Source organism: Heptranchias perlo, chromosome 2 (assembly GCF_035084215.1).
Source record: "Heptranchias perlo isolate sHepPer1 chromosome 2, sHepPer1.hap1, whole genome shotgun sequence".
Classification (NCBI taxonomy): Eukaryota; Metazoa; Chordata; class Chondrichthyes; order Hexanchiformes; family Hexanchidae; genus Heptranchias; species Heptranchias perlo.
In genome coordinates, this window is record NC_090326.1 from 135,602,519 (window position 1) to 135,629,740 (window position 27,222).

The window sequence follows — 27,222 nt, forward strand, 5'->3', positions numbered from 1 at the left end:
TCCGACATCAGCCTTGTATAATTCTTAACTTCCTGTAGCTCAGAATTAGGCAAATTTCATTGTCATTGTCGTCAGCTCCTGCCACAAACTTCACTCCCTGGCCACTTTGACAAGCTGAACCACACTGTTTGACCCCGAGTTTAAAATCCTTGCCCTCATCTTTAAATCCTTCAGTGGTGGGGTTGCCAACTCTGGTTGAATGTATTCCTGGAGGTTTCATCACATGACCTCCTGCCTCCAACCACCCTGCCCAGTTAAACAGCTTTTTTTCACCCATCTCCAATATTTTCATAATTAATAAACATTAGTGTTCAAAGAAAATGATAAAAACACAAAAAACAATTTGCGCCCCTATGCTGTTTCTCCTGGGTTGCTCGCAACATAGTCCTGGAAATTAACGTTAAATTCCTGGAGACTCTAGGACAATCCTGGAGGGTTGGCAACCGTTTTCCATGGCCTTAACGGTCCCCATCTCCATACTCTCTTCCAGCTTATACCACACTCACCCCGAATTCTCTGCTCCACCATGGGCGCTAGAACCCACAGCTGCCTGGATCCCACTCTCTGGAATCCCCTTCACCTCTGTCTTTCCTCTGAAAACCACCTGAAAACCTATCCCTTTCGCTATGCTTTGGCCTCCCTTCCTAATCTCTTTGTTCTACATTTGTTTTCCATATAACTATCTGTGAAGCGCCTTGGGATGTTTATTGTGTTAAAGATCCTACATAAATGCAAGTTATTGTATGTCCACGTTCATCCCTTTGAAATTTGTTCCCTTGCCTTTACATGGTCTTATTCTTGGACGACTTGTTTTGATGAGGAGAGCGCTCAGCCCGCGCCAGACGTTTGACAGCTGCTGCGGTCCGTACAGATTGTGCGCAGGCGCGAAGGGGCTGGTCGAGATGGCGTCCTCCATCTGGTTGCGGAGATTCGAGGCCGCGATTCGGCGCCTGCGGCTCACCGGGTCTCACAGGAGGAACGCCGGAAGCTCGGTTGAGACAGCGCCGGTCCTCGACGGCAGCGAGGAGACAGGTAACGGCTAATCTCAGGGAGGGGTGGTGGAAGACGGTTCCCGGGGCCCGATCCTCGGGGCCCGATCCTCGGGGTAGCGGGTCACTGTGAGCCCGGGGCCTGGGTTGATGTGTCGGGTGTGGGCGGATCAGCCAAGACCCGCTCTTTCTGGCTTAAAACTGTTCCCTGTCGTTGTGTATCTCAGAGCCACACGGGCGTGGGATCGGGTTCAGTTCTTTCAATAGCCGGGGAGGGGGCACAACACAGCAGCAACACAATGAAGTGAAGCGAGTGTAGTTTGTGCCAGTGTTAAATATAAAGGTAGAAAAGGTCGGGGTAAGTTTCAGTCGCTGGGAATAGCCTCCGTACACTTTAGTTTAATTTGATCTACTTTGATGTACCTCACTCTTGAAAATAAACACAATTCCCATGAATGGATTTCAAATCACTGGTTAGGCTGGCGTATTGTATCCAATTCTGGGCACCACACCTTAGGAAGGATGGCAAGGCCTTAGAGAGAGTGCAGAAGAGATTTACTAGAATGGAGCCAGTGCTTAGGGATTTCATAGAATCATAGAAAGGTTACAGCATGGAAGGAGGCCATTCGGCTCATTGAGTCTGTGCCGGCTCTATGCAAGAGCAATCCAGCGAGTCCCACTCCCCCGCCGGTAGCTCTGCAAATTTTTTCCTTACAAGTACTTATCCAGTTTCCTTTTGAAGGCCATGATTGAATCTGCCTCTATCACCCCCTCAGTCAGTGCATTCCAGATCCTAACCACTCAATGTGTAAAAAAGTTTTTCCTCATGTCACCTTTGGTTCTTTTGCCAATCGCCTTAAATCTATGTCCTCTGGATCTTGACCCTTCCGCCAATGGAAACAGTTTCTCTCTATTTACTCTGTCTAGACCCTTCATGATTTTGAATACCTCTATCAAATCTCCTCACAGCCGTCTCTGGTCCAAGGAGAACGACCCCATCTTCTCCAGTCTATCCACGTAATTAAAGTCCCTCACCCCTGGAATCATTCTAGTAAATCTCCTCTGCACCCTCTCTAAGGCCTTCACATCTTTCCTAAAGTGTGTTGCCCAGAACTGGACACAATACTCCAGTAGTGGCCAAACCAGTGTTTTATCAAGGTTCATCATGACTTCCATACTTTTGTACTCTATGCCTCTATTTATAGAGCCCAGGATCCCATATGCTTTGTTAACCACTTTCTCAATGATTTGCGCACATATGCCCCCAGATCTCTCTGTTTCTGTACCCCTTTTAGAGTTGTGCCCTCTAGTTTATATTTGCCTCTCCTCGTTCTTCCTACCGAAATGTATCACTTCGCATTTTTCTGCGTTAAATTTCATCTGCCATGTGTCCGCCCATGCCTCTTGAAGTCTATCACTATCCTCCTCACTGTTTATTACCCTTCCAAGTTTTATGTCATCTGCAAATTTTGAAATTGTGCCCTGTACACCCAAGTCCAAGTCATTAATATATATCAAGAAAAGCAGTGGTACCAGCACTGACCTTGGGGAACACCACTGTACACCTCCCTCCAGTCCGAAAAACAACTGTTCACCACTACTTTCTGTTTCTTGTTCCTTAGCCAATTCTGCATCCATGTTGCTACTGCTCCCTTTATTCCATGGGCCGCAATCTTGATGATAAGCCTATCGTGCGGCACTTTATCAAACGCCTTTTGAAAGTCCATATATAGCACATCAACTGCGTTGCCCTCATCTACCCTCTCTGTTACCTCATCAAAAAATCTATCAGGTTAGTTAAACACGATTTGCCTTTAACAAATCCGTGCTGGCTTTCCCTAATCAATCCACCCTCGTCCAAGTGACTGTTAATCTGTCCCGGATTATTGTTTCTAAAAGTTTCCCCACCACTGTGGTTAAACTGACTGGCCTCTGGTTGCTGGGCTTATCCTTACATCCTTTTTTGGGTGTAACATTTGCAATTCTCCAGTCCTCTTGCACCAATTTCAGTTATGTGGAGAGATTGGAGAATCTGGGGTTGTTCTCCTTAGAACAGAGAAGGTTAAGGGAGGTGGAAGCAGATTCAAAAGTAATTTTCAAAAAGGAATTGGATATATACGTGAAAAGGAAAAAATTGCAGGGCTACTGGGAAAGAGCGGAAGAGTGGGTCTAATTGGATAGTTCTTTCAAAGAGCGTGCACAGGCACGATGGGCTGAATGGCCTTCTCTGCTGTATAATTCCATAATACACCTGTGATGACACGTTGATACCTGGGGGGGGGGGGGGGGGGGGGTCTGAAATGGGTTTGAGGAACTTGGTTGCCTCTTTAATATTGCCTCCCCCTTTGGCTCAGTGGTCATTTTTTTTGATTACCTCTCCATGAAGCACTTTGGGCTGTTTTTTACGTTTAACACAATAGACAAATGAATGTTGTTGGAATGGTCATATTCTGAGACACATCGAAACACTGTTACCATACTTAAATACAGAATGTATAACATGAAGGGAAGTCAAGTTTTGGTTTATGTTAAGACGTAGCCATAGCAACAAAAATAGTAACAGGAAGGAGAAAGGATTAATGGGACTTAATATAGATATAGAAGTGGATGAACACATCACACCAGAATTGCAGCATGCAACAGTGATGCTTCTGGGTTTACCAGGTTTAACCCCAATTTTTTGAATTAATATTTTGGTTGTAATCATTAGGTTTAGTCCTAAAATTAGAGGCCATAAATATAGACATTAAAATGGTGAATTATTATAAATGACTAGGAGTGAGTATTACATTTTGTGATTAATTAGTTCTTGCCTAATCACCTCTAAACATCTCAGTGCTTCACACAATGTAATGCTTTTGAAGTGCAGTTACTTTTATCTCAGCAAATGCACCAGGAATATCTCCCAGACTGAAGTGAGGGACCTTGGAATGTATGTCCACAGATCCCTGTAGGTAGCAGGACAGGTAGATAAGGTGGTTAAGAAGGCACATGGAATGCTTTCCTATATTAGCCGAGGCATAGAATATAAAAGCAGGGATGTTATGCTGGAACTGTTTAAAATGCTAGTTAGACCACAGCTTGAGTACTGCGTACAGTTCTGGTCACCACATTACAAGAAGGATGTAATTGCACTAGAGAGAGTGCAGTGGAGATTTATGAGGATGTTGCCAGGACTGGAGAATTTTAGCTATGATGACAGATTGGATAGGCTGGGGTTGTTTTCTTTGGAACAGAGGAGGCTGAGGGGTGATTTGATTGAGGTGTACAAAATTATGAGGGGCCGAGATAGAGTGGATAGGAAAGATCTATTTCCCTTAGCGGAGGGGTCAATAACCAGGAGGCATAGATTTAAAGTGATTGGTAGAAGGATTAGAGCAGAAATGAGGAAAAATGTTCTCACCCAGAGAGTGGTGGGGGTCTGGAACTCACTGCCTGAGAGGGTGGTAGAGGCAGAAACCCTCAACTCATTAAAAAAAAACCTGGATGTGCACCTGAAGAGCCGTGACCTGCAGGGCTATGGACCAAATGCGGGAAAGTGGGATTCGGCTGGGTGGCTCGTTTCTCAGCCAGCGTGGACACAATGGGCCAAATGGCCTCCTTCTGTGCTGTAAATTTTCTATAATTCTATGATTCTATTTGCAATGAATGGTTGGTCTTTTTCCAGTGGTAGTTGAAGGAGGAACAATAGCCAAGCTAGTGGGAAAACTATGTTCTTCTCCAAACACTGCCATGAACTGAGGGATCTTTAACAACAACTTGCATTTTTGTAGCCCCTTTCATGTAATATGCACTTTGCATATGGCAGAGCAGTCCCTGAGCAGTAATAGAGTTAGAAGATGGCCAAAAGCACAGTTGAACAAAGGTTTTAAAGGTGGGAAGTTGAAGAGGTTTAGGGAGGGAGTTTCAGAGAATTAGGCTGGGTCAGCTGAAGGCTGTGCCACCAAAGGAGCTGCATTGTACAGTTTGATCACACCCTCAACCTCCTCTGACTTGTATTCAACTGTTTTCTACATTCTATTTTGTTGGAAAAGTTTACATCTTTTGCATAGCTTTTGATTTATGAAGGGATTTCTGTTAGTAATCTGCTGTTCAAGATTTTATTCTACCATAACTACATGGCATCTTCAAAAGATAACTATTTAGGTGCTTTTTTTTAATCCCCAAGGTCAATCATGTTAGTACTGGAGAATGGAACAGTTTTCAATTTCAGGTGCCTACTTTCTTGGGTCATGGAATTGCAAAAATATGCCTTGTACCCCACTGTACCGCTATGATATTTCAATTTTGAACATAAGCTATCCTTGTAAAGGTTTTGAGTGCAATTGTTTTTGGTGCAAACTTTGTGATATGGGCACATGCTCATAAGAAACTGGATTGAGACTGCCCAAATATCTCTCTCACAGTTGGACATCATTCTGTTGTGTTACACTGACCAAGAGTAACATACCTGTATGCACTTGTTGAAGATTTCAGAATTGACGTTGATGTTTTCAGTAATTATTCCCAGATTAAATCACTTTACCTTAAACATCTTTTTAACTGATTTTTAAATTTAGATCACCAACTGATCACAGAGGTAAAACTGTTCAGCCAGTAACTCCTAAATTTAAATTCCACCCAAGCTTTCATAATGCTACATACATAAGAATTAAGAGCAGGAGTAGGCCCCTCGACCCTGCTCTGCCATTTGATAAGATCATGGCTGATCCGATTGTGACCTCAACTCTACTTTCCCGTCTACCTACTATAACCTTTGACTCCCTTGTTAATCAGGAATTTATCTAACTCAGCCTTAAAAATATTCAATGACCCTGCCTCCACCGCTCTCTGGGGAAGGGATTTCCACAGACTCATGACCATCTGAGAGAAAAAAATTCTCCTCATCTCTGTCTTAAATGGGAGACCCCTTATTTTTAAATTGTGGCCCCTAGTTCTAGTCTCTCTCACAAGGGGAAACATCCTCTCAGCATCTACCCCTTCTAGTCCCCTCAGGATCTTATATGTTTCAATAAGATCACCTCTCATTCTCCTAAACTCCAGTGTATACAGGCCTAACTTGTCCAACCTTTCCTCATAAGATAACCCCCTCATCCCAGGAATCAGTTGAGTTAACCTTCTCTGAACCGCCTCTAAAGCAATTATGTCCTTTCTTAAATAAGGAGACCAAAACTGCACACAGTATTCTAGCTGTGGTCTCACCAATGCCCTGTACAACTGTAGCAAAACATCTCTACTTTTATATTCCATTCTCCTTGCAATAAATGACAACATTCCATTTGCCTTCCTAATCACTTGCTGTACCTGCATACTAACTTTTTGTGATTTCATGTACTGGGACACCCAGATCCCTCTGTACCTCAGAATTCTGCAATCTCTCTCCATTTAAATAATATACTGCTTTTCCATTCCTCCTGCCAAAGTGAACAAGTTCACATTTTCCCACATTATACTCCATCTGCCAAATTTTTGCCCACTCACTTAATCTCCATATCCCTTTGCAGACTCCTTCTGTCCTCTTCACAACTTACTTTCCTACCTACCTTTGTGTCATCAGCAAGTTTAGCAACCATATATTCGGTCCCTTTATCCAAGTCATTGATACAGATTGTAAATAGTTGAGGCCCAAGCACTGATTCCTGTGGCACTCCACTCGTTACATCTTGCCAACCTGAAAAAAAACCCATTTATGCCTACTCTCTGTTTCCTGTTAGCTAACCAATCCTTTATCCATGCTAATATGTTACCCCCCTACACCATGAGCTCTTATTTTGTGTAGTAGCCTTTAATGTGGCACCTTGTCAAAAGCCTTCTGGAAATCCAAGTACACAAATCCACAGGATCCCCTTTATCCACGTTGCTTGTTACTTCCTGAAAGAACTCTAATAAATTAGTCAAACACGATTTCCCTTTCACAAAGCCGTGTTGACTCTGCCTGATTGCATTGAGATTTTTTAAGTGCCCTGCTACAACCTCCTTAATAATAGATTCTAGCATTTTCCCTATGACAGATGTTAAGCTAACTGGCCTGTAGTTTCCTGCTTTCTGTGTCCCTCCTTTCTTGAATAGAGGAGTTACATTCGCTATTTATGTTTCTTCGTTGTTTACGTTCAATATTCTTTCCTTTTCTTATTTAGTGCTACTGTAATTACAATTTTAAAAAAATAGTACAATAAGGAGGACTGCCAGTCCTAACCTAGACTAACATTTAAACTGGTCTTTTCTCATCGGGTAAGATCTGTCTGTTTGCAGACTTGTTCAGTGGAGCATTAAACGACCTTCCCATCCTGGGGCTTGCTTCGGTTGGCTGGCATTTGAGCTGTGTTGATGATATGTCTGTCGGAGAATGTTCTGCTTTTCACGTTGAAATGGGAAAGGTTGTTGTCGGGGAAGCTAAAAGGATGGATGAGGGAGGGGTGATCTAAATTTAAAAATGAGTTAAAAGACGTTTAAGATAAAGTGGTTTATTCTGGGAATAGTTACAGTAAACATCGCCTTCAGGTCTGAAATCTTCAACAAGTGCGTACACTTCTGCAGTGTAACATAATGTAATGATTTCTGATTGTGGGAGTGATCATTAATCTCATACATGGTAAATCCCTTGTATTCTGTGTGTTACTTATGCTTTCAAATCTCTGTCATCACAGTTGAAGCCTAATTATTTGAGGATGTTTCAATCTGCACCGTTACCCATTTTCACTCAGTGAAGATTCACGATAGTAGTCAGAAACATCTAAAAGTAATCAGTTTTCAGCAGCATTGAAGGTGAGAAAAATTCAGTGTTAAAAATTAAATATTGTCCTTAAATTGGCTTTTTAAAGCCCTTTGTAAGCAAACCTAACTAAATAGCAGCTGTGCTGTGTAAATGAAACGGAACCAGTGACTCCTTTTGTTTACCCGTTGTGGTAAGCTTTTTAAACAGTTGCTACTGAGCGGTAAGAAAGGAGCTGTGTAAACAAACATGTTCCCATCTAATTTCTCTGGCTGCCATTTTAAACAGGTAAGGGCACACCTTAAATTGGCAAAGAAAGGAATCTTGTATGAATGTGTTTGTATGCTAATATTGCAAAGTGCAATTTAACCCCTATCTTAGCCTCTTTCTGCTTTTTTAACATCCATCAAAAAGACTATTGTTAAAAGTGTACCTCATTTCATTTTTGAGCACTTACCAACTTTATATTTTCAGATTTGTCTGAGAAAACTACTGTAAAGACGTGTTCTGCATTGCAAGCAGAAAGGCATGAACAAGCAGAACGGACCATTTTGATTAGCTGTCCTCCTAATATCAGTGAAAAGAAATTCTACAAATACTTATCAAGCCATGGAACGATCAGTAATTATTTCTTCTATGAAACTTTTGTAAGTGTTGCAGAACAAAGACTGAATGTTGAGCCTTTCACCAGTATGAATCCGTGTATATAGGTTTAGTAAAATGCTTATTTGACTGCATAGATAGAATAATGGCGAGACATGAGGGTAATGACATGGTTCGACATTCATATGTGCCTCAATTTTGTAAGAGCAGAACTTAAGTAGTTCATGCACATCATGAGCCTCGAGATCATGTGACTGCCTTTAAATCCAGCCTACCTCCTATTGATTATAATATGTACAGTTTTCATTTGTAGAGGTTATATACATTCCTAGTGACTTACTTATATTCAGAGCTTCTTCAAATCCTGTTGGAGTTGGTGACCTCAGTAAGTTGGACCGAAACAGCTGCATGTTTTTGCTCGTGTCTTTGATAGAAACACAGTTCTTTTGTAAGCTGGAATATTAAAACCTATATAATTAGAAAAGAAAACAGAAAATGATCGAGTTATGCAGCAGGTCCATCAGGATCTGAAAAGATAGGTTAACATTTTGGGTAGAGGGCCTTCATCAGAACCAGTTACACTGAAACATTAACTTCTCTTTTCTCTTTACTGATGCTGATAGGCCTGCATTTTCTCCAGAATTCACAGCTTTTCTTTTCATCTCAATATTTAAACAGTTGCATCTATGAATTCTTACAAAAACCCATGTAAACAATGCAGTTCAACAAAGACGCCAACATCAAGGCAGAAAGCCACAAATCCCATTTGCACTAAAATAAGCAACATTGTGGGTTATTTCAGTAGTTTTGTATCAGGGTATGGCTGATACCTTTCATCATAATCATAAAATCTGGAAAAATCAATTTTAAGAAGGATTGGGTTTGTAACTAAATCTGTATATTTTTCCTTAGAGATAAATTTATTGTGAATGTTGGGGCTTGCAACTGCATTCTTAACTGTCGTCATTTTAATTGCAGTGCAAACATGGTTACATTAAAAACTGGTGCAGTTGGCTTCTCTAATAAGACATTGGGTAAATGTACTGTGTGGCTTGGTACTGGGTGATACAAACCAGAAGATTCCCCAAGCTTATTGGGAGCATTGCATTTCGTCTGTGTACGTGTCTATAAATTAATAAATAAATATATATATATAAAAAATGTATTATGTTGGTCAACTAAGGTTTATCTCTGAAACATAGAAGATGGGAGCAAGAATAGGCCCTTCTGACCTGCTCCGCCATTCAAAATGATCATGGCTGATCGTCTAACTCAGTACCCTGTTCCCGCTTTTTCCCCATATCCCTTGATCCCTTTAGCATTAAGAAACATATCTATCTCCTTGAATACATCTAATGACTTGGCCTCCACTGCCTTCTGTGGTAGAGAATTCCACAGGTTCACCACCCGCTGAGTGAAGAAATTCCTCCTCATCTCGGTTCTAAATGGCATACCCTGTATCCTGAGACTGTGACCCCTGGTCCTGGACTCCCCAGCCATCGGGAACCTCCTCCCTGCATCTAGTCTGTTAGTAGTCCTGTTAGAATTTTGTATGTTTCGATGAGATCACCTCTCATTCTTCTAAACTCTAGTGAATCCAGGCCTAGTTGATCCAATCTCTCCTCATACATCAGTCCTGCCATCCCAGGAATCCCTGGTAAACCTTCATTGCACTCCCTCCAAGGCAAGGACATCCTTCCTCGGATAAGGAGACCAAAACTGCACACAATACTCCAGATGTGGTCTCACCAAAGCCCTGTACAACTGCAGTAAGACATCCCTGCTCCTGTACTCAAATCCTCTTGCAATGAAGGCCAACATACCATTTGCCTTCCTAACTGCTTGCTGCACCTGAATGCTTGTTTCCAGCGACTGGTGTACAAGGACACCCAGGTCTCGTTGTACCTCCCCTTTTCCCAATCTATCACCATTCAGATAATAATTTGTCTTTCTGTTTTTACAACCAAAGTGGATAACCTCACATTTATCCACGTTATACTGCATCTGCCATGTTCTTGCCCACTCACCCAACTTGTCTAAATCACATTGGAGCCTCTTTGCATCCTCCTCACAGCTCACATCCACTCCAGCTTTGTGTCGTCTGCAAACTTGGAAATGTTACATTCCGTTCCTCATCCAAATCATTGATATATATTGTGAATAGCTGGGGCCCAAGCACTGATCACTGTGGTACCCCACTAGTCTGCCTGCCACCCGGAAAAAGACTCGTTTATTCCTACTCTCTGTTTCCTGCCTGTCAACCAATTCTCAATCCATGCCAGTATATCCCCCAATCCCATGTGCTTTAATTTTGCACACTAACCTCTTGTGTGGGACCTTATCAAAAGCCTTCTGAAAATCCAAGTACACCACTGGTTCGCCCCTAACTATTCTACTAGTTACCTCCTCAAAAACTCCAGTAGATTTGTTAAGCATGATTTCCCTTTCATAAACCCTTGCTGACTTTGTCCAATCCCATTAATGCCTTCCAAGTGTTCTGTTAGCACATCCTTTATAATAGACTCTTAGCATTTTTCCCACTACTGATGTTAGGCTAACTGGTCTGTAATTCCCTGTTTTTTCTCCCTCCTTTTTTAAAAAGTGGGGTTACATTTGCCATCCTCCAATCTGTAGGAACTGTTCCAGAGTTTATAGAATTTTGGAAGATGACCACTAATGCATCCATTATTTCCAGAGCTACTTCCTTTAGTACTCTGGGATGTAGATTATCAGGCCCTGGGGATTTGTCAGCCTTTAGCCCCATTAATTTCCCTAGCACTTTTTTTACTAATAGCTGAATGAGAACTTTTCATTTTTTGGACAAGCGACTGCTGATTTCTTAAATTGGGTTACTAATATAAATTGTGTCAAATTTACATCATGGCAACAATGGACATGGTTTTGCATTTCAAACTGATCTACTTTCACTGAAGTAATACAGATGTATTAGCTTTAGAAAATTAGTGGTTTGGATCTGGAATACACTGCCTGAAAGGGTGATGGAAGCAGGATCAAATGTGGCTTTCTAAAAGGAATTATATAGTTACCTGAAGGAGAAAAATTTGCAGGGCTGTGGGGAAAGAGGGGGGGAGTGGGACTAGCTGGATTGCTCTTGCAGAGAGCTGGCGCAGGCTTAATGGGCCGAATGGCAGCCTCCTGTGCTGTAACCATTCTATGATTATAATTGTTTATAAAGATGCTACTTGTCTAATGTACACGACTCATGTGCTCTTCACTGGTCTTTGGGAAAATTCTGAATTTTCTCAATCTGCCTTTTTCACATTGGTGGGGGGGGGTTTGTGAGCATTGCTTACTTTCCTAATTTTTAGCAGGAGGGGAACATGATGTAAGACAGTGAAATACATCAACCTGGTTCCTGCGTATTATGGTAGGTCCAAGATGATGACATTTCGAATGCGCTAATCAGAATTTCAGAAATGTAATCCCTCAACCCTGATGTGAAATTAAACAAAAATATTTCATCAGCTGTACCAAAAAAATCCCTGAAGAATCTGAGACTCTCAACTTGATGGTATGATGAAACTGCTAAATATTTCCCTTGAAATGAAGGCCTTGGATCAAGACACCTAACTCATTTAGAGCCCAAAACTGTGTAGAGGATGGAGAATCATTGTAGCTACAGTTCCCGATACCCAATTGTTGGAAAATGATGCCAACCAATAATCTTTTGCTGTTGGACAACTTTTGGCCCATCTAGTTGGGCTGGTTTGAAACTGAGCTGTCAGATGTTATGCTGCCCTGAGTAAGAGAACAGTACTATAAGGGCTTCGGCTGAGCAATATATCTGTGTTTTTGTTTCCCATATGCAATACACCATGAATATAACACTTGCTGAGAACCTGTCACACTGTGGCACAACAGGAGTTTCAGAAGCTATGCATCTTTTAATTTTCAATAATATTAAGAATGTTAATTTTGGATGAAATTGAGTTGATTAGGGACTTTTTTTTTACATTGAATGAAAAGTAAATGCTTCAAACTGACACTGTGAAAATTTTACTTTCCCCACCAGTGACATTTCTCACTTTGACATGTAAGCTTAAGCTTTTCACCCCCCATCCCTCGAGTGGGACACATCTCTACTGGGGTGGGACTTCCGCCCACTGTGGAAATGCCCCGCTGACCTCAGCCATATTTCTGACCCCACGGTTATTAAACATACGGTAGGCCGCTTCCTGGCCTTCACCACAGAGTCCTGCCTGTATGGGGGCAGAGACTAGCTGAGGTAGCTGGCAAGCTGCCTGTTTAAAAATGCTGGGAGCACTTGCACAGGCCCTTTTACAAATTTTTAGCCCCAGTGCCTCCTCTGCCAACTCCTGGATGCTGGGGCCCAAAAAGCAGCCACTGCGTCCAGTGTTCAAAGATTGTAATTTGCATGACTTCACCATGAGATCCACCACATGTGGGTGGATGCAGTGTCCCCAATGGCATTGGCCACCAGAAAGCAGTGGGGGCTGCGGGGACACAGCAGAGCTCATCCTGCTTCTGTCTGCCTAGAGCCATCAAAAGATTATCCAGGGAAGAGGAAGTGGAAAACATAATGTTGCAAAGTCACCAACATAAGTTTTAAAATCTAGCTTTAGAAAGCTATAGAATTCTCCTCCCCCATTGTCTTTGGTTACAAGGCATTAGGTGTCAGCTGTGGCTCAGTGGGAACACACTCTCCTGAGTTAGAAGGTTGTAAGTTCTAGTCCCGCTCCAAAGACTTGAGCACAAAATTGAGGCTGACACTCCAGTGTGGGGGAGTGCTGCGCTGTCAGAGGTGCCTGCTTTCGGATCAGATGTTAAACCAAGGCTCCATCTGCCATCTCAGGTGGACATAAAAAATCCCATGACACTATTCGAAGAAGAGCAGGGGAGATCTTCCCAGTATCTTGGCCAATATTTATCTCTCAACCAACATCAGTAAAACAGATTCAAAAGCAAAATACTGTGAATGTTGGAAACCTGAAATAAAAACAGAAAATACTGGAGAAGCTCAGCAAGTCAGGCAGCATCTGTGGAGAAAGAAACTTCTGTCAGTATAACAGATTATCTGGTCACTATCACATTGCTGTTTGTGAGACCTTGCTGTGTGCAAATTGGCTGCCACGTTTCCTACATTACAACAGTGACTACACTTCAAAAGCACTTCATTGGCTGTAAAGTGCTTTGGGCCACCCTGGGGTTGGGAAAGGCACTATATAAATGCAAGTCATTCTTTCTTAACATTCTTAAATTAATTTGTGTATTTTAAGAGATAGAAAACAGTATTTGTGTAGGAATTGGAGCTTAGCTACATGAGTTAGTGGATTTAATATTTTGCAAATTACTTGGAGGTAGCAACTTAAATGGGTGGTTTTACTGTTTTTTTAAAAATGAAGTGGTGACAAACTACTAACATTATTAGTATTATCTTAATCTACAGAATGTGATCTTTAATTAGATTCTTAGTTTTAAAAAGCTACCTAATGTTAATACTATGGTTTGAAGTATAAATGGGGCCATACCAGATTAAAATTTAATTGAAATTATTTTTACCCAAAAACAGTTCATTTTGTGACAAAAATATTCAAAATTAACCAAAATCAATCATTTTAATGTAAAAATTCAAAATTTTGCCTTTAACATTTGGATTTCCCCCTTAAAGTTTTCATATACTTATGACAAGTGATTTTTTTTCTCTCTCCCTTAATACAAGTGAAGGAATGTTGGGTGCACCTACAGCTTGAGTTACAAAGCTTATGTTGTTTTCACGTCAGGCCCATGCTTGAGATGCCAGTTGTTCGAGGGCTGTGCCAGCTTGGTTGAGGGTGTTGGACAGGTTTTACTAGTTTTCTAGGTTGGCATGTTTGCAACAGGAAGTTTAAGTAAGTCATTTGAAGTAAAAGTACACATTTAAAAGTTCACGGTTTTAGCTGAAATTTTAACTAAATGGAAACTCTGGTCCTGATCAAGCCCTGGGCCTCTGCCCCAGTGTAGGACTCAGTTTATGAGCAAGCCAGGTCAGAGCTGTGAGCTGCTGAGGCTACTCTGTTTCAAATGTTCTTATTTTGTCCATGAGCAATGCCAGAGAGCATCAACTTGTTTGATAAAATAAGGGAACGATACTAACTTCTAAAGGGCAAAAATTTACAGGACGGTGGTGATTAGAAAGAACAAACTTCATAAAATGTAACCAGCTCAATTCATATTATATCTCTCCCCTTTAGGGGTTAATGTTTCATTCTGAAGGGGCCAGTTGATGAAAGGTCTCCACATGAAACTTTACCCTCTCTCTTTTCAGATGCTGATGGACCTGGATGTGCTTTTCCAACATTCTTGTTTTTCTTTCACATTCCCAGCACTATATTCTATACATTTGTTTCTACAAAGGATCGAGGAAAATCCAAGAGCTTCTTATTTCTCTACTAAGTTTTCTCCCCTCTCAAGTGTTGACTACTTACTGGGGTATGGTTCCATTGAACTGGGTGCCCCTCGGTGTCTTTCCCAGTTGGTTTTGATTCATTTGCGCGCCTTGGCGGTGAGTGTCAGCAGGTTGTTTGACAGTAGGGTGTATCACTGCCAAGCATGATCCTGTCCTCACCCAAATTTCCCACAAACACTCTTTTTCAGCAGGGGTCATTGGATAGGATTTTGTTTCCCCTCCTTAACCCAGGGGCATTGAGATCAGTTATTGTTCCTTATCACCACCCGCGGATCCAACCTGAAACCTTATGGTCTGTGTGGCTTAGCCACTCACAGCACTGAGCATGAAGAGATCTTTTTAGCATAGCTACTGTGTATACTGTATATTGAAATGTTACAAAACCTGGCTTTAGCAACATGACATTCACTACTGTTTTGCTAATACCTGTTTTGCCATCTCATATAAATTTATAAATTATTGCAATTTTTATTAATTTCTTCTTTTTGCTCCACAGGGTATTTATGCAGTGGTGGAGTTTTCTGATAAGGAAAGTATAGGAACACTCAAAGGTTTTTCCAGTATCCCGAAACTCCAGCATGAATGTGCTGTTCCGTTCAAATCCAGGTTTTTCAACTTAAGAAATAACCCTCCTAGGGAGCTGTCTGCTGCACATTCTTCTGTACCACGCCTTAAGCAATCTGTCATCCCTCTTAATGAACTTTTACAGAAGCTTTCTGGTGCTGAGAATGTAAGTTTGCCGTCAGATTGCTCAAACGCACTGAGACTTGGTTTGTTTAACTTTAGAACTCTAGATCTATGGGGCATAGTCGCAGGATAAGGGGTCGGCCATTTAAGACTGAGACGAGGAGGAATTTCTTCACTCAGCGGGTTGTGAATCTTTGGAATTCTCTACCAGAGGGCTGTTGATGCTCAGTCGTTGAGTATACTCAAGGCTGAGATAGATAGATTTTTGGACTCTATGGGGATCGGGCAGGAAAATGGAGTTGAAGTCGCAGATCGGCCATGGTCTTATTGAATGGCGGAGGAGGCTCGAGGGGCCGTATGGCCTATTCCTGCTCCTATTTCTTATGTTCTTAACGTTTGGAGAATTAAACTAACCTATTTAACAAAATGAACGTGAGAAGATTAGATTTTTTGATCAATGCTATGTTGTGGGTGTTATATTTTAATTTGCTACTTTGAAATCCAGATTAATATTCTTTGCCTAATTTATGTTTTGTACTTAAAGCATTATTAAACCAGTATTACTAGGATTGGTAATGATGGAAGTGTGAAGTTTTTTGTACTATGTCCAATTGGATTGTGGAAAACAGCCAGCAGTACAGTTAGATTTTGCCCCTCCAAACTTGGGTTGTGTCCAGAGCATTTTGAACTATATAAGATTAGGGTGAAGTTCAGGCATTAGTAATGATCGGTACAATTTCAGGTGATAATTGAGTGTTACACTTTGTCCAGTGAGTAGTTGATACAGATCATGAAAGACCCAGGTCTGCGCTGAGTTAGCTGATCTCGGGCACAGTGTTGGTAGAGATGCGACAATCAGCTTCGGCTGTCTAGTTCAGGAAGGAAAAAATCAGCCAGGTTTCCTGCTCCTGAACACTATTCAGTGACCCTTGCTGGAAGTGCCGGCATGTGAAGGACCATATTGGACTTGGTTGTGATGTCCCTGAAGTTGAATAGCCAATCAGTACTAAATATTAAGAATTGTACATGACTAATGGCCACAGGAGGTAACCTGTGTCCATAGAACTATCGCCCAAGTCATTATTAGCCTTAGGAGAGAAGGGAAGGAGAGGGAAGTGAGAAAAAACAAAGACTATCATATGAAACATATTGACACCACATTGAAGGATGTGTATTCAAATGTGATTTCCCCCTCCCCCCCCCCACACACACATTGTATTGATAGCAATATGATAAATAGTCCTACTAACACCACCAAAAATTCTTGAGTAGCATGTTTCTTATTTGAATTGTGGAAATATATTTTTCATCATCGGAAATCCAGACTGCAATTAATGATTGAGTCTGTTGTGGAATTTTTTTAAAAACAGCTCTTCGCCATATAAATACAATAGAGTTGGTTGAAAAATAAAGTCAAACAGTTGCATTACCATGAATTCAAAAATGACTGATATATGCCAGGAAAAAGACAAGATCATTTTATGTATCCATTAAAGTTGCTAATTTGGCAGTCAGTAGGAGTGCTGTCTGAATGCTGTAAACCCACTGTTTACATTGAAAGATGTAAGTTTTTTCAGTGCTGTGACGATTATCTCAGTTTCTTATGATGCGCTACTTTGTACGTGGAAAGGTGTTTTTCGTTCTAAAATATTGCTACTGTCTTTTCTGTCTTAGATAGATGAACAATTATACACAGTCTGCAAAGAGTACCAGCTTACTGAAGAGAATACCCGTCTTCGTTTTCTTGTGTGCTCCCTAGTAAAGGACATTGCAGCTGCTTACTTTCCGGAATGCTCAATTAAACCATTCGGATCATCTGTAAATAATTTTGGGAAGATGGGCTGTGACCTAGACATGTTTTTGGATCTAGATGGCGTTAGTGGAAGAAATAATATTCAGGTAATAAGCACATTATTTCAATGGCGGAAACTGAAATTCTGCGCTCTTCAATAATAAATAATAGTACATATATAATTTAAAAGAAAAATAGACTTTTTTTTTTAGGTGCTTGTATGACTATAGTAGTCAAACCAGTGAAGCTGCTACTCCGTGACTGACAGTAGCGGTTGTTTGGTTGGGTCGGGTAGCCTTGGAGTAGGGAGCAGTGTTTTCATGGGGCTAGGCAATGCGAAATTTAGCAGGTGGTAATTTTAGTTGATTTTTAACAGAGCGGGAGCAGTGGCTTGGTGAGCTCAGGTGGTGGGAGGTTATGGGGATGAAGGTGAAAGGCCGAGGAGAAGTGGGAATAGCGGCAAGTCTGGGAGTAGTGGTTTGGGGAGAGTCGGAAGTGGAGGGATAGGAAAAGCAGGAGTAGTCTCAATGGAGGGCAAAGGTCAAAAAGGGAAAAGAGGAAGTTGAGGGAAGGACTGGGGTAGAGAAGTATGTGGTATTAGTTGGTGTGAGGCACAAGAGTTGAGGAGAAGGAGTGGTGGGAGATGGCTTAGAGGAGCAGGCAGTTGGCCTGGAAAATGCAGGTCGCAAGAGGTGGGATCAACGGGAACTGCAAGAGGCGGCGAAGGAAGATGTTGGCTTCAGAAATATAGGGGCAGGCCTGCACGGGCTATCCTAATTATCTATTTTGGCTTTGCAACACCGGGGGAAGAAAAGGCACTGTATTTTCCATCCCCATCATCCTGTATGCTCTCACACATCTGTGCTGCTCTCTGCGCCCTTCGCATTCTCCCACACCTCCTCAGCTGCTCTGTCTCTACCAATCAGGGCTATAAAGCTCTTTCTGTCCCCTTCCCACAGTGTGCCTTGTGACCCTTGTGTTCTATCATGAGCTTAAAACATCTTGAAGAAGTGTACGGTTGATCCGAGCAGAAATCTTGTTACAGGCATGTTAAAAAAATATATTTTTTTTAAATGCCCGCCCCGAACCAGCAGTGCTGCACTGTTTGGCCAGGGCCTGCTGCAACCTAGTATCCGGCCATGGCCTGACACTTTTTCCCCCAGATGGTGTTGATCGAGGAGAGAATATTGGCCAGGATACCGGGAGAACTCTCTACTCTTCTTGGTGGCATGAGATCTTCAAATGTTCACCTGAACGAGCAAACAGGGTTTTAGTTTAATGCATCTCCAATAGTACAGCACTCCTTCAGAATTGCACCGGAGTGTCAGCCTGGATTACGTGATCATAATCATCCAGAAACTTAATGAGGATCTTTCTTTCTGACATCATTGGACCATATCCAGTATCCTGCTGGCTGAATAAAATGCCTGTGTTCTGGGTTCTACAAAAGAGTTTTGCTAAGGATCCTTCAGTGAAGAAATGAGGCAGTTAAAAGTTAATGATGTGGAGCACGTAAGAAATTGACATTTGCATCAAAAAGATCTTCCCCACCTCTATTGCTTCCTCCTTTTGAAACAAGACTAAACTAAACAATATTAGGGCTATAAAAATTCCAAAGCTTTCAAAGTTCAACACATGCTAAGTTCTTTTGAGAGAGAAAGGAGTATTTTAACAATGCTTTGAATATAAACAGTGATGTGTAAAAGGAGTGCTGTCTTCTTAAAGCATTTTGCAAATCCTTTTAAAATTTATAATGTAAGGAACAATACAGTGATGGAAATCATGTTGAAATGCATAATTACATCAGTTGTGTGTGACACTGTCATGAGAAAAATGACTCACAACTTTTCGGGCTCGCCAGATAGAAAGGTTTGCCAAGCACTTTTCATTAAAACCGTGCCTTCCCAGTATACATTAGTGGGTATATTACTACATGAGATAAAGGCTTAATTACCTGTGTTTTTAACATTATAGTAAATTATTTAATGCTTGAATTTGTAAATTTATATTAACCCTTTTGATGGTACAAAATGAACATTTACATTTGTTCAAACATCATTAAAAACAGCATTAAGTATAATTGTTTGCTCTGTTGTTTTCCTAAACTATTTTACAACAATGGCATTTTGTATAATTGATGCAATAAATGTAGCAAAATGTTTCCATAGTTACTGGACAATAATGGACCGATCGTCCTAGAAAAATAACAGCGTGTTAACGCCGCACGCCGTTATTAATGTGCAAATCCTCCAGCAAGTTCAGGGGATTCAGAGACACCATGGGCTCGATTTTACCAGCGGGTTTCGTGTGCGTTTCCAGCGGGGGGGGCCCCCGAAAATCCCGATATCCAGGCATGTGACCAGATCGCGCCACGATCCTGCCCACTTCTGGGTTCCCCGATGACGTGCGGGGGTGCGTGCGCAGCCCCCGCTGGTGGGAATCCTGCAGGCAATTAAAGCCAGCGGGATGCCACTTGAGTGTATTTATTTTGCTTGTTCAGGTCATTAACTGACCTGATTAAGGGACTGTGTGTGATTTTGGAGAAACATGGGACTGTTTCCCACACTGGGGGAAACAGTCCTAGTTGAACTGGACGTGTTGCAGCCGTCAGCCTGTGGCAGCTGCAAAGGTCCATTTGACAGGTGGTGGGGGGGGGAGACCCTCACCCATTGCAGGAGGCCGCTCTGTCACTTGGGACAAAGTGTGGCCTCCACCACCCCGCTCCTGACGGTCAAAGTCACCAACCTGCACACTCACCCCGGGGTCCGGAGACATGTGCCTACCTTGCGGACCCCCTCAGATGTACATATTACGGATGGGGGCCGTCGTAGCTGCAGTCATGACCCCCTCGGAGGGCAAACAGCATCACCAGCCTTGCCATCCACGCTGTCCACCTCTGACATGTGGAGCTCCACAACAGAGTGCTGTGACACATCCACCTGTACAGCAGGAGGGAGGGCTACCGCAGAGAGAGACGCGTCGCAGAGGGCACTACCCTCGCCACAGGGTCTACAGACCGAGGCGCAGCTCCCCGGACCTCTCTGAGCAGCAGTGCACACGGAGGCGCAGATTCACTCGACATGTAGTCGTGGACATCTGTAGCCTCTTTCATGCCGAGCTGCTCCTGGCTGGCCCCAGCACCATCTGCTTACCTGTCGCTGCCAAAGTCACCACTGCCCTCCACAACTTCTCCTCCGCATCCTTCCAGGGTGCAGGCGGGTACACCGCCGATGTCTCTCAGTCGTCTGCGCGGAGCAGCCCTGCAAACACACCTGCACCTACTCTGCAGTAACACACTGGGTGGCATCAGTGGTGGGTCCTCATAGTGATACCCAGGAGCGGGCATTATTGCACAAAACAGACAGGATTCGCAGAGACATGGCAGTGGTGGTGCCAATATAATGTGTGATGTGAGTTGTTCTGAAATTCAATATAGGTAACACCCATGACAAACCCTCAAACACCCTTGTGCATCCCCTTCATGCTCACGACACGTTTGCCTTACGCTGCCTACTGCACATGTGTGATGCATGCCCTGTGGCTGCAGCACAGGTGGTGGCAGGTTGAGTGAGGCTGGCCATGAGGGAGATACACGAGAGGGTGAGTATGGGATAGAGCCATGAGATTGTATGAGGATTGGGTTACGTGTTAGTGGCGGGGTGAGTACTCGCGAGGTGAGTAGGTGCAGGTAAGATGAGGATGGGGTTTGAGTGGGTATGAGGGGTGATGTGACAGAGTAGTGTTGGCAGTGCCGAAGGAGATGTGGGGTGGGGGCAGTGTTGTGGCAGACGGAGTGTAGGGGAAAGACTACGTGTTCTCACTGTGGCTGACCTACTGAGGTCATTGGAGCGCCTCCTGCACTGTATGCAGGTGGGCGATATGTTGGTGGTGCAGGTGACCTCCACTGTCACCTCGAGCCAGGCCTTCTTGGTGGCAGAGGCAGGCCGCTTCCTCCCGCCCGCCGGGTGGAAGAGCTCTGTCCTACCCCTCCTCCTCACCCCATCTGATGATACCTGGGGTGAGGCATCATTAAACTGGGAGCAGCCTTCCCCCTGGGCTGCTCCATGCTGTAATTTGTTCTATTGGTTGCAGCATCTGTCAGTGGAGGACTGCCCCTTTAACTAGAGAGCCTCCAGCTGACAGATCTTACTGTGCATGCGCAGCCCGCCCGACGCGCAGACCAGCAGCGGGGAACCCGGAAGAGCAGGTAAATGGATCTAATTAGTGTGTTGCCTGCTACGATCGCGCGGGCAACCCACTAATTTCACCGAGCGTGTTGACCACGCTCCCGAAACCCAACCCGCCGGAAACCCGCAGGCCTGGTAAAATCAAGCCCCATAAGTTGCGAATCTCCAGAACTTGCTGGTCGCTTTTATGGTACTCCGTCCTTTGTCTCGCACAAACGGCATCTCCCCTTAGCCTCCCCGTTATTTGTAAGAACTTGCGGGATTTGCACATTAGTTGCCCATTAAACTCATCGCAGAACGTTAGGGCTGGAATTTAACAGAGTAAGTACATTTTTAACAACTTAATAATTGTTAATGCACTGCCAATCAACCTCTCTGGCCCAGAAAAGAAACAATTTGAACTGGAGTTTCATTCCTGCATGTAGTAAATTGTTGGAGATTTTAAAAAAGTCAAATTTTAAATTGTTTTCTTACTTTTCCTTTCTGTCTCTTTTTTTCTCTCTCTCTCTCTTAATCCAATCTTTCTTCCCTCTCTTCATTTCTCTTTACGTACCTAATTTGACATTGAATTCACCCACTCTAATTCATCCTCCTCCTCAGTCGTTTCTCTGTTTCTTTCTCCATCCTTAAATCTCATTGGTTAAGTAGATACACTGTTCACTAAGGTCCCAGATGCCCCATTGCCCCCGACACGCTGTTAGAAGCTCGCACTTCCAGCAAGTTACAGCACAAAACAATTTGGAGCTCAAGGGTGCAAGAAAAAGTCTTAACTAACGGCGTACACCGTGAGATGCCCCGCGCCAGCAAGATCTGGCCTAATACGTCAAGAATTAATAACTAGACCATACTGCTTGCTCTAAGAGTGGCAAAATTGCTAGAGTGGATCAATGAAGGGGTTAACTACCTGAGAGAGTTCTAATGTCTTGTAATATCTATCAATTTCTTGCACAGTTCAGTGATAATTTAGCCATTCAAATCTGGCTCAGTGGTAACACTCTTGCATCTGATTCAGATGGTCATAGGTTCAAGCTCCATTCCAGAACTTGAGCACATAATCTAGGCTGACACTGCAGTACAGTTCTGAGGGAGTGCTACATTGTTAGACGTGCTGTCTTTCAGATGAACTGTTAAACCAAGGCCTCCTCTGCTTGTTCAGGTGGGCATAAAAGATCCTGTGGTACTGTTCAAAGAAGAGCAGGGAGTTCTCCCAATGACCTGGTCAACATTCATCTCTTAATCAACACCATTTAAAGAGATTAAGTGGCCATTCATCTCATTGCTGCCTGTGGGACTTTGCTGTGCATAAGTTGGCTGCTTAACAACAAGGAAGAGGATTTTAAATTTAATGTGTTGGGAATCTGAGCCAGTATAGGTCAATGAGAATGGCGTTGATAGGCGGGCGGGACAGGATACATGCGGCAGAGTATTGACAAGTTGGTCTTTCTGGAGGGTGCAGGATGGGAGATCAGCACAGATAATTAAAGTAGTCGAGTCTTGAGGTGACAAAAGCACGGATAAGGATTTCAGCGGTGAAGTGGCTGAGGTAGGGGCAGAAATGGGCAGTGCTGCAGAGGTGGATGTAGACATCTTGGTAATGAATAGCATGTGGTTTTAAAGTTCAGCTCAGGAATGAACAGGACAGTGAGGTCACAAAAGGTCTAGTTCAGCCTGAGACATTGGCCAGGGAGAAGGATGGGAGTCAGTAGCAAGAAGCATTTTCTGTTGGGAGCCAAATGCTTTAATCTTTCCATTGTTGAACTGGAGAAAGTTATGATTGATCCGAGAGGTAATGTCAAACAAATAGTCTGGTAGCACAGAGACAGTTGAGAGGTACAGCTTGCGAATGATATATCTGAGGGATGGCATGTGCAGATAAGGGTAAGGAGGGGAAAATATTCATATCATTGTGCCTATTTGGAGCCTGTTTTTCACTTCTTTAAAATAGTCATACGTCAGCAAATGGTTAAATGAAATGAATGTTGAGGGCAGAGTTACAATGTCTCATTTATCATTTGTGACATCCTGTTAATTTGAGATTGACCATCTGTCTCCATGTCCTTGGTGATAATTCAATGCTATCAGCTGGAACATCTAGAGCAATGTTTTTCTTTGACTGTTTGCCATTTGTTTATATAACATTTTCTTTAGCTTTTGACAGAACCAAGCAGCATTGTTTTCTTCAGAGCAGCCTGGACAAGCAGTCTGCACGTATAATGTTACACATTATGTTTGGCTCAGGAATGGTAGGAAGGTTAGCCAGGAATGCATCATGTGTCCAGTTTCTTTGAATGGCAATGGAGTATAAATAGAAGTGTGTCCATATTTGCAGGAGCACTTTTCTCAGTACATTGGTACAGGGTGTACTAAAGAAAATGCTAAATAATAAACCAAAACCATAACATACCTGGTGTGCTTGGGAGAGCAAAGTGACTGAAATTCTTCAAGTAGTATAATAGTGAAAGATTGGAGCTTGTATGGTATACAGAGACTGTAAGGATGACTGGATTGATTGTTTTAGTGTAAGATGTATATTTCATAACAAAGCCATATAGGTGGATAAAGTACACAGTTGGACAAAATACTGAAGTATCAATTCAGAGTTGGGAAACTATACTAATGAAGATGTATGATTTTTATAAGTAAAGTTTGTATGCTAAGTTAACTTACATATTGTAAAAAGCATTCATGAGCCTTATAAGGACAGAATTTGCTGCTATTGGGCATGTCAAATACAACACTGTATTAAACACTTTAGAACGTGTGATAACCCATCAGCTGTAACAATAAAGCAATGGGTTCGGTACTGCAAGGTGAGAGTTCAAGTCCAAGCATAGAATTCACCAGCCTTGTTGTGAGTGTTTCTCTGTTCTCAGCATTTTTTACTTGGTCATCTTCAGCCCTTGCAGAGACGTGTCCAATCTCAGGAAAAAAACAGCGAGATTAATTCTATTTGATAAAGCACATCACCAGTCAGCAGTATGAAGTCAATGGCTTTAGCTTACCCTCCTACTAAAGGAGGAAGAGTGCCAATAATGCAAGGAACTAGATGGGAAAATGTAGGGGAAAATAAGGCCTGTAAGGCCTGGGTTATCACACGTTCTAAAGTGTAGGCATTGTGTTTTACAGTGCCTTGTTTTCTGTGCTGCAGTATGTTTACCAAACTGTACATTATTTGTAGGAGAGAATCATGATCCAAGTGAGTAGTTCAAATTACTGTATGTTATAGATAGTACAGCTTAACTTAATCATTTGTGGTTACTGAAGGTCTTCTCTATTAATTTGGAAAAAGTGTACATGTAAAAGTTGCTCTTGATAAATCAGTACTTAGCAATTTCAATAAACACTCTCCAGACATTTTTGCACTTCAACATGGATTAATTGTGGAAACATTCACAGCCATTGAGACAAATGCCTCATTTTTCTAGGAAATCCAGTCATGGATGTGATTGTATTTATTGAAACAACTGAAATATGACTACTCATGAGTGCAGAGTGCAGGAGGGAGGGATTTAGATTCCTGGGACATCGGGACTGGTTCTGGGGAAGGTGGGACCTATACAAGCGGGATGGGTTGCACCCGAGCAGGACGGGGACCAATGTCCTTGCGGGGGTGCTTACTAGTGCTGTTGGGGAAGGTTTAAACTAGAGTGGCAGGGGGATGGGAACGTGAGCGGGGAGTCAGAAGGGAGTAAAGTTGAGAGCAGCATGAGAGGGGAAGACCCAGGGGAAATTTACAATACAAATAGTACGAACAGTTGTTCAAGAACAAGTGAAAGGGAAAAGCGTAGAGCAGCAGAAAGAAAGTGTACTTTAGGCATTACAGATAAAGTGAAAACTAGAAGTCTAAAGCGATTAACCCAGCATCAAAGCTGAAGGTCAGGCTAGGGTGTGTGGCCCAACTAAGAGTTCTATATACAAATGCACGGAGTATAAGGAATAAATTAAATGAATTACAGGTTCAAATTCAAATTGGAGGGTATGACATGATAGCTATTATTGTGACATGGCTGCAGGATGGTCAGGATTGGGAACTAAATATACCAGGTTATAAGGTCTACAGGTGAGATAGGGAAAATGGAAGAGGGGGAAGAGTAGCCTTAGTGATTAGAGATGAAATCACTTCAATGATAAAGGAGGATATAACGAGAGGTAAGCAGCCAACAGAGACTTTATGGGTTGAATTGAGAAATAGGAAAGGATCTAAGACTACAGTGGGAGTTATATATAGGACCCCTGGCAGCAGCTCTGAAGCGATGGATTATATAAGTGTAGAGATTAGACAAGCATGTAAGAAAGGCATAGTGGTCTTAATGGGGGACTTTAACCTTCACATAGATTGGGAAAAGCAGACTAGCAACTGTCAGAAAGATAGTGAATTTCTTGAGTGTGTCCGGGATAGTTTTCTACAGCAGTATGTCCTAGAGGCAACAAGGGGGCAAGCCATACTAGATTTAGTAATGAGTAATGAACCAGATTTAGTTAACAGCTTATCTGTGCGTGAACATCTATCCAATAGCGATCATAACATGATCGAGTTCAATGTAGTGTTTGAAAGGGAAAAAAGTGAATCAGCTGCTAAGATTCTAGACTTGAGTAAGGCTGACTTCAATGGGATGAGACAGAGACTGTCCACAGTAAACTGAGCAAATCTGTTAATGGGTAAAATGACTGATGATCAGTGGGAAATGTTTAAAGAAACATTTAACGTGATACAGAACCGGTTTATACCCCTGAGGGGCAAGAACTCTACTTGACAAAAAAAAAGACATGGACAACTAAAGAGGTAAGGGACAGTATAAGACATAAGGAAAGGGCATTCAAAAAGGCAAAAAATGGCACAGATCCTGGCGAATGGGGAAGATACAAAGATCAACAAAGGGTCACAAAACAGGGCTACAAAAAGAGAGTATGAAAAGAAACTTGCAAGGGATATCAAAAGCAATACGAAGAACTTTTTATAGTTATATTACGAAAAAGAGGGTGGTCAGGAGCAGTGTTGGCCCCTTAAAAACTGAAAGTGGGGATATTGTCATTGACAATGGGGAAATGGTGGACATGTTGAACAATTACTTTGTGTCAGTATTTACAGTAGAGAAAGAGGATAGCATGCCAGAAATCCCAAGAAAACTAATATTGAATCGGGGACAGGGACTTGATAAAATTAACCTAAGTAAAGCAACAGTAATTAAGAAAATAATAGCACTAAAGAGTGTCAAATCCCCAGGACCAGATTGTTTTCATCCCAAGGTTTTAAAGGAAGTAGGTGAGCAGATTGCAGATGCCCTAACTATAATCTTTCAAAGTTCTCTAGATTCAGGAACCGTCCCTCTAGATTGGAAAATTGCACGTCACTCCGCTTTTTAAGAAAGGAGAGAGAGGGAAACCAGGGAATTATAGACCAGTTAGCCTAACATCTGTTGTGGGGAAAATGCTGAAGTCTATAATTAAGGATAGGGTGATTTGAACACCTCAAGAATTTTCAGTTAATCAGAGAGAGCCAGCATGGATTTGTGAAAGGTAGGTCGTGCCTGACAAACCTGATTGAGTTTTTTGAAGCGGTGACTAAAGTAGTGGACAGGGGAATATCAATGGATGTTATTTATATGGACTTCCAGAAGGTATTTGATAAGGTCCCACATAAGAGACTGTTAGCTAAGATAGAAGCCCATGGAATCGAGGGAAAAGTACGGACTTGGTTAGGAAGTTGGCTGAGCGAAAGGTGACAGAGAGTAGGGATAATGGGTAGGTACTCACATTGGCAGGATGTGACTAGTGGAGTCCCGCAGGGATCTGTCTTGGGGCCTCAATTATTCACAATATTTATT

General features: G+C 42.4%; 1 protein-coding gene across 1 annotated transcript in view; it reads left to right on the forward strand.

Moving 5' to 3' along the window:
* Window positions 1-883: 883 nt before the first annotated feature.
* The window catches only part of mtpap (mitochondrial poly(A) polymerase), a 65,967-nt gene continuing 39,628 nt past the window's right edge, over window positions 884-27,222 (forward strand). Inside the window, exons 1-4 of the mRNA XM_068007270.1 lie at window positions 884-1,032; window positions 8,176-8,348; window positions 15,228-15,461; window positions 17,093-17,317. Of these exons, the coding sequence (XP_067863371.1) occupies window positions 903-1,032; window positions 8,176-8,348; window positions 15,228-15,461; window positions 17,093-17,317 (762 nt within the window). The 5' untranslated portion in view covers window positions 884-902. The remainder of the gene's footprint in view (window positions 1,033-8,175; window positions 8,349-15,227; window positions 15,462-17,092; window positions 17,318-27,222) is intronic.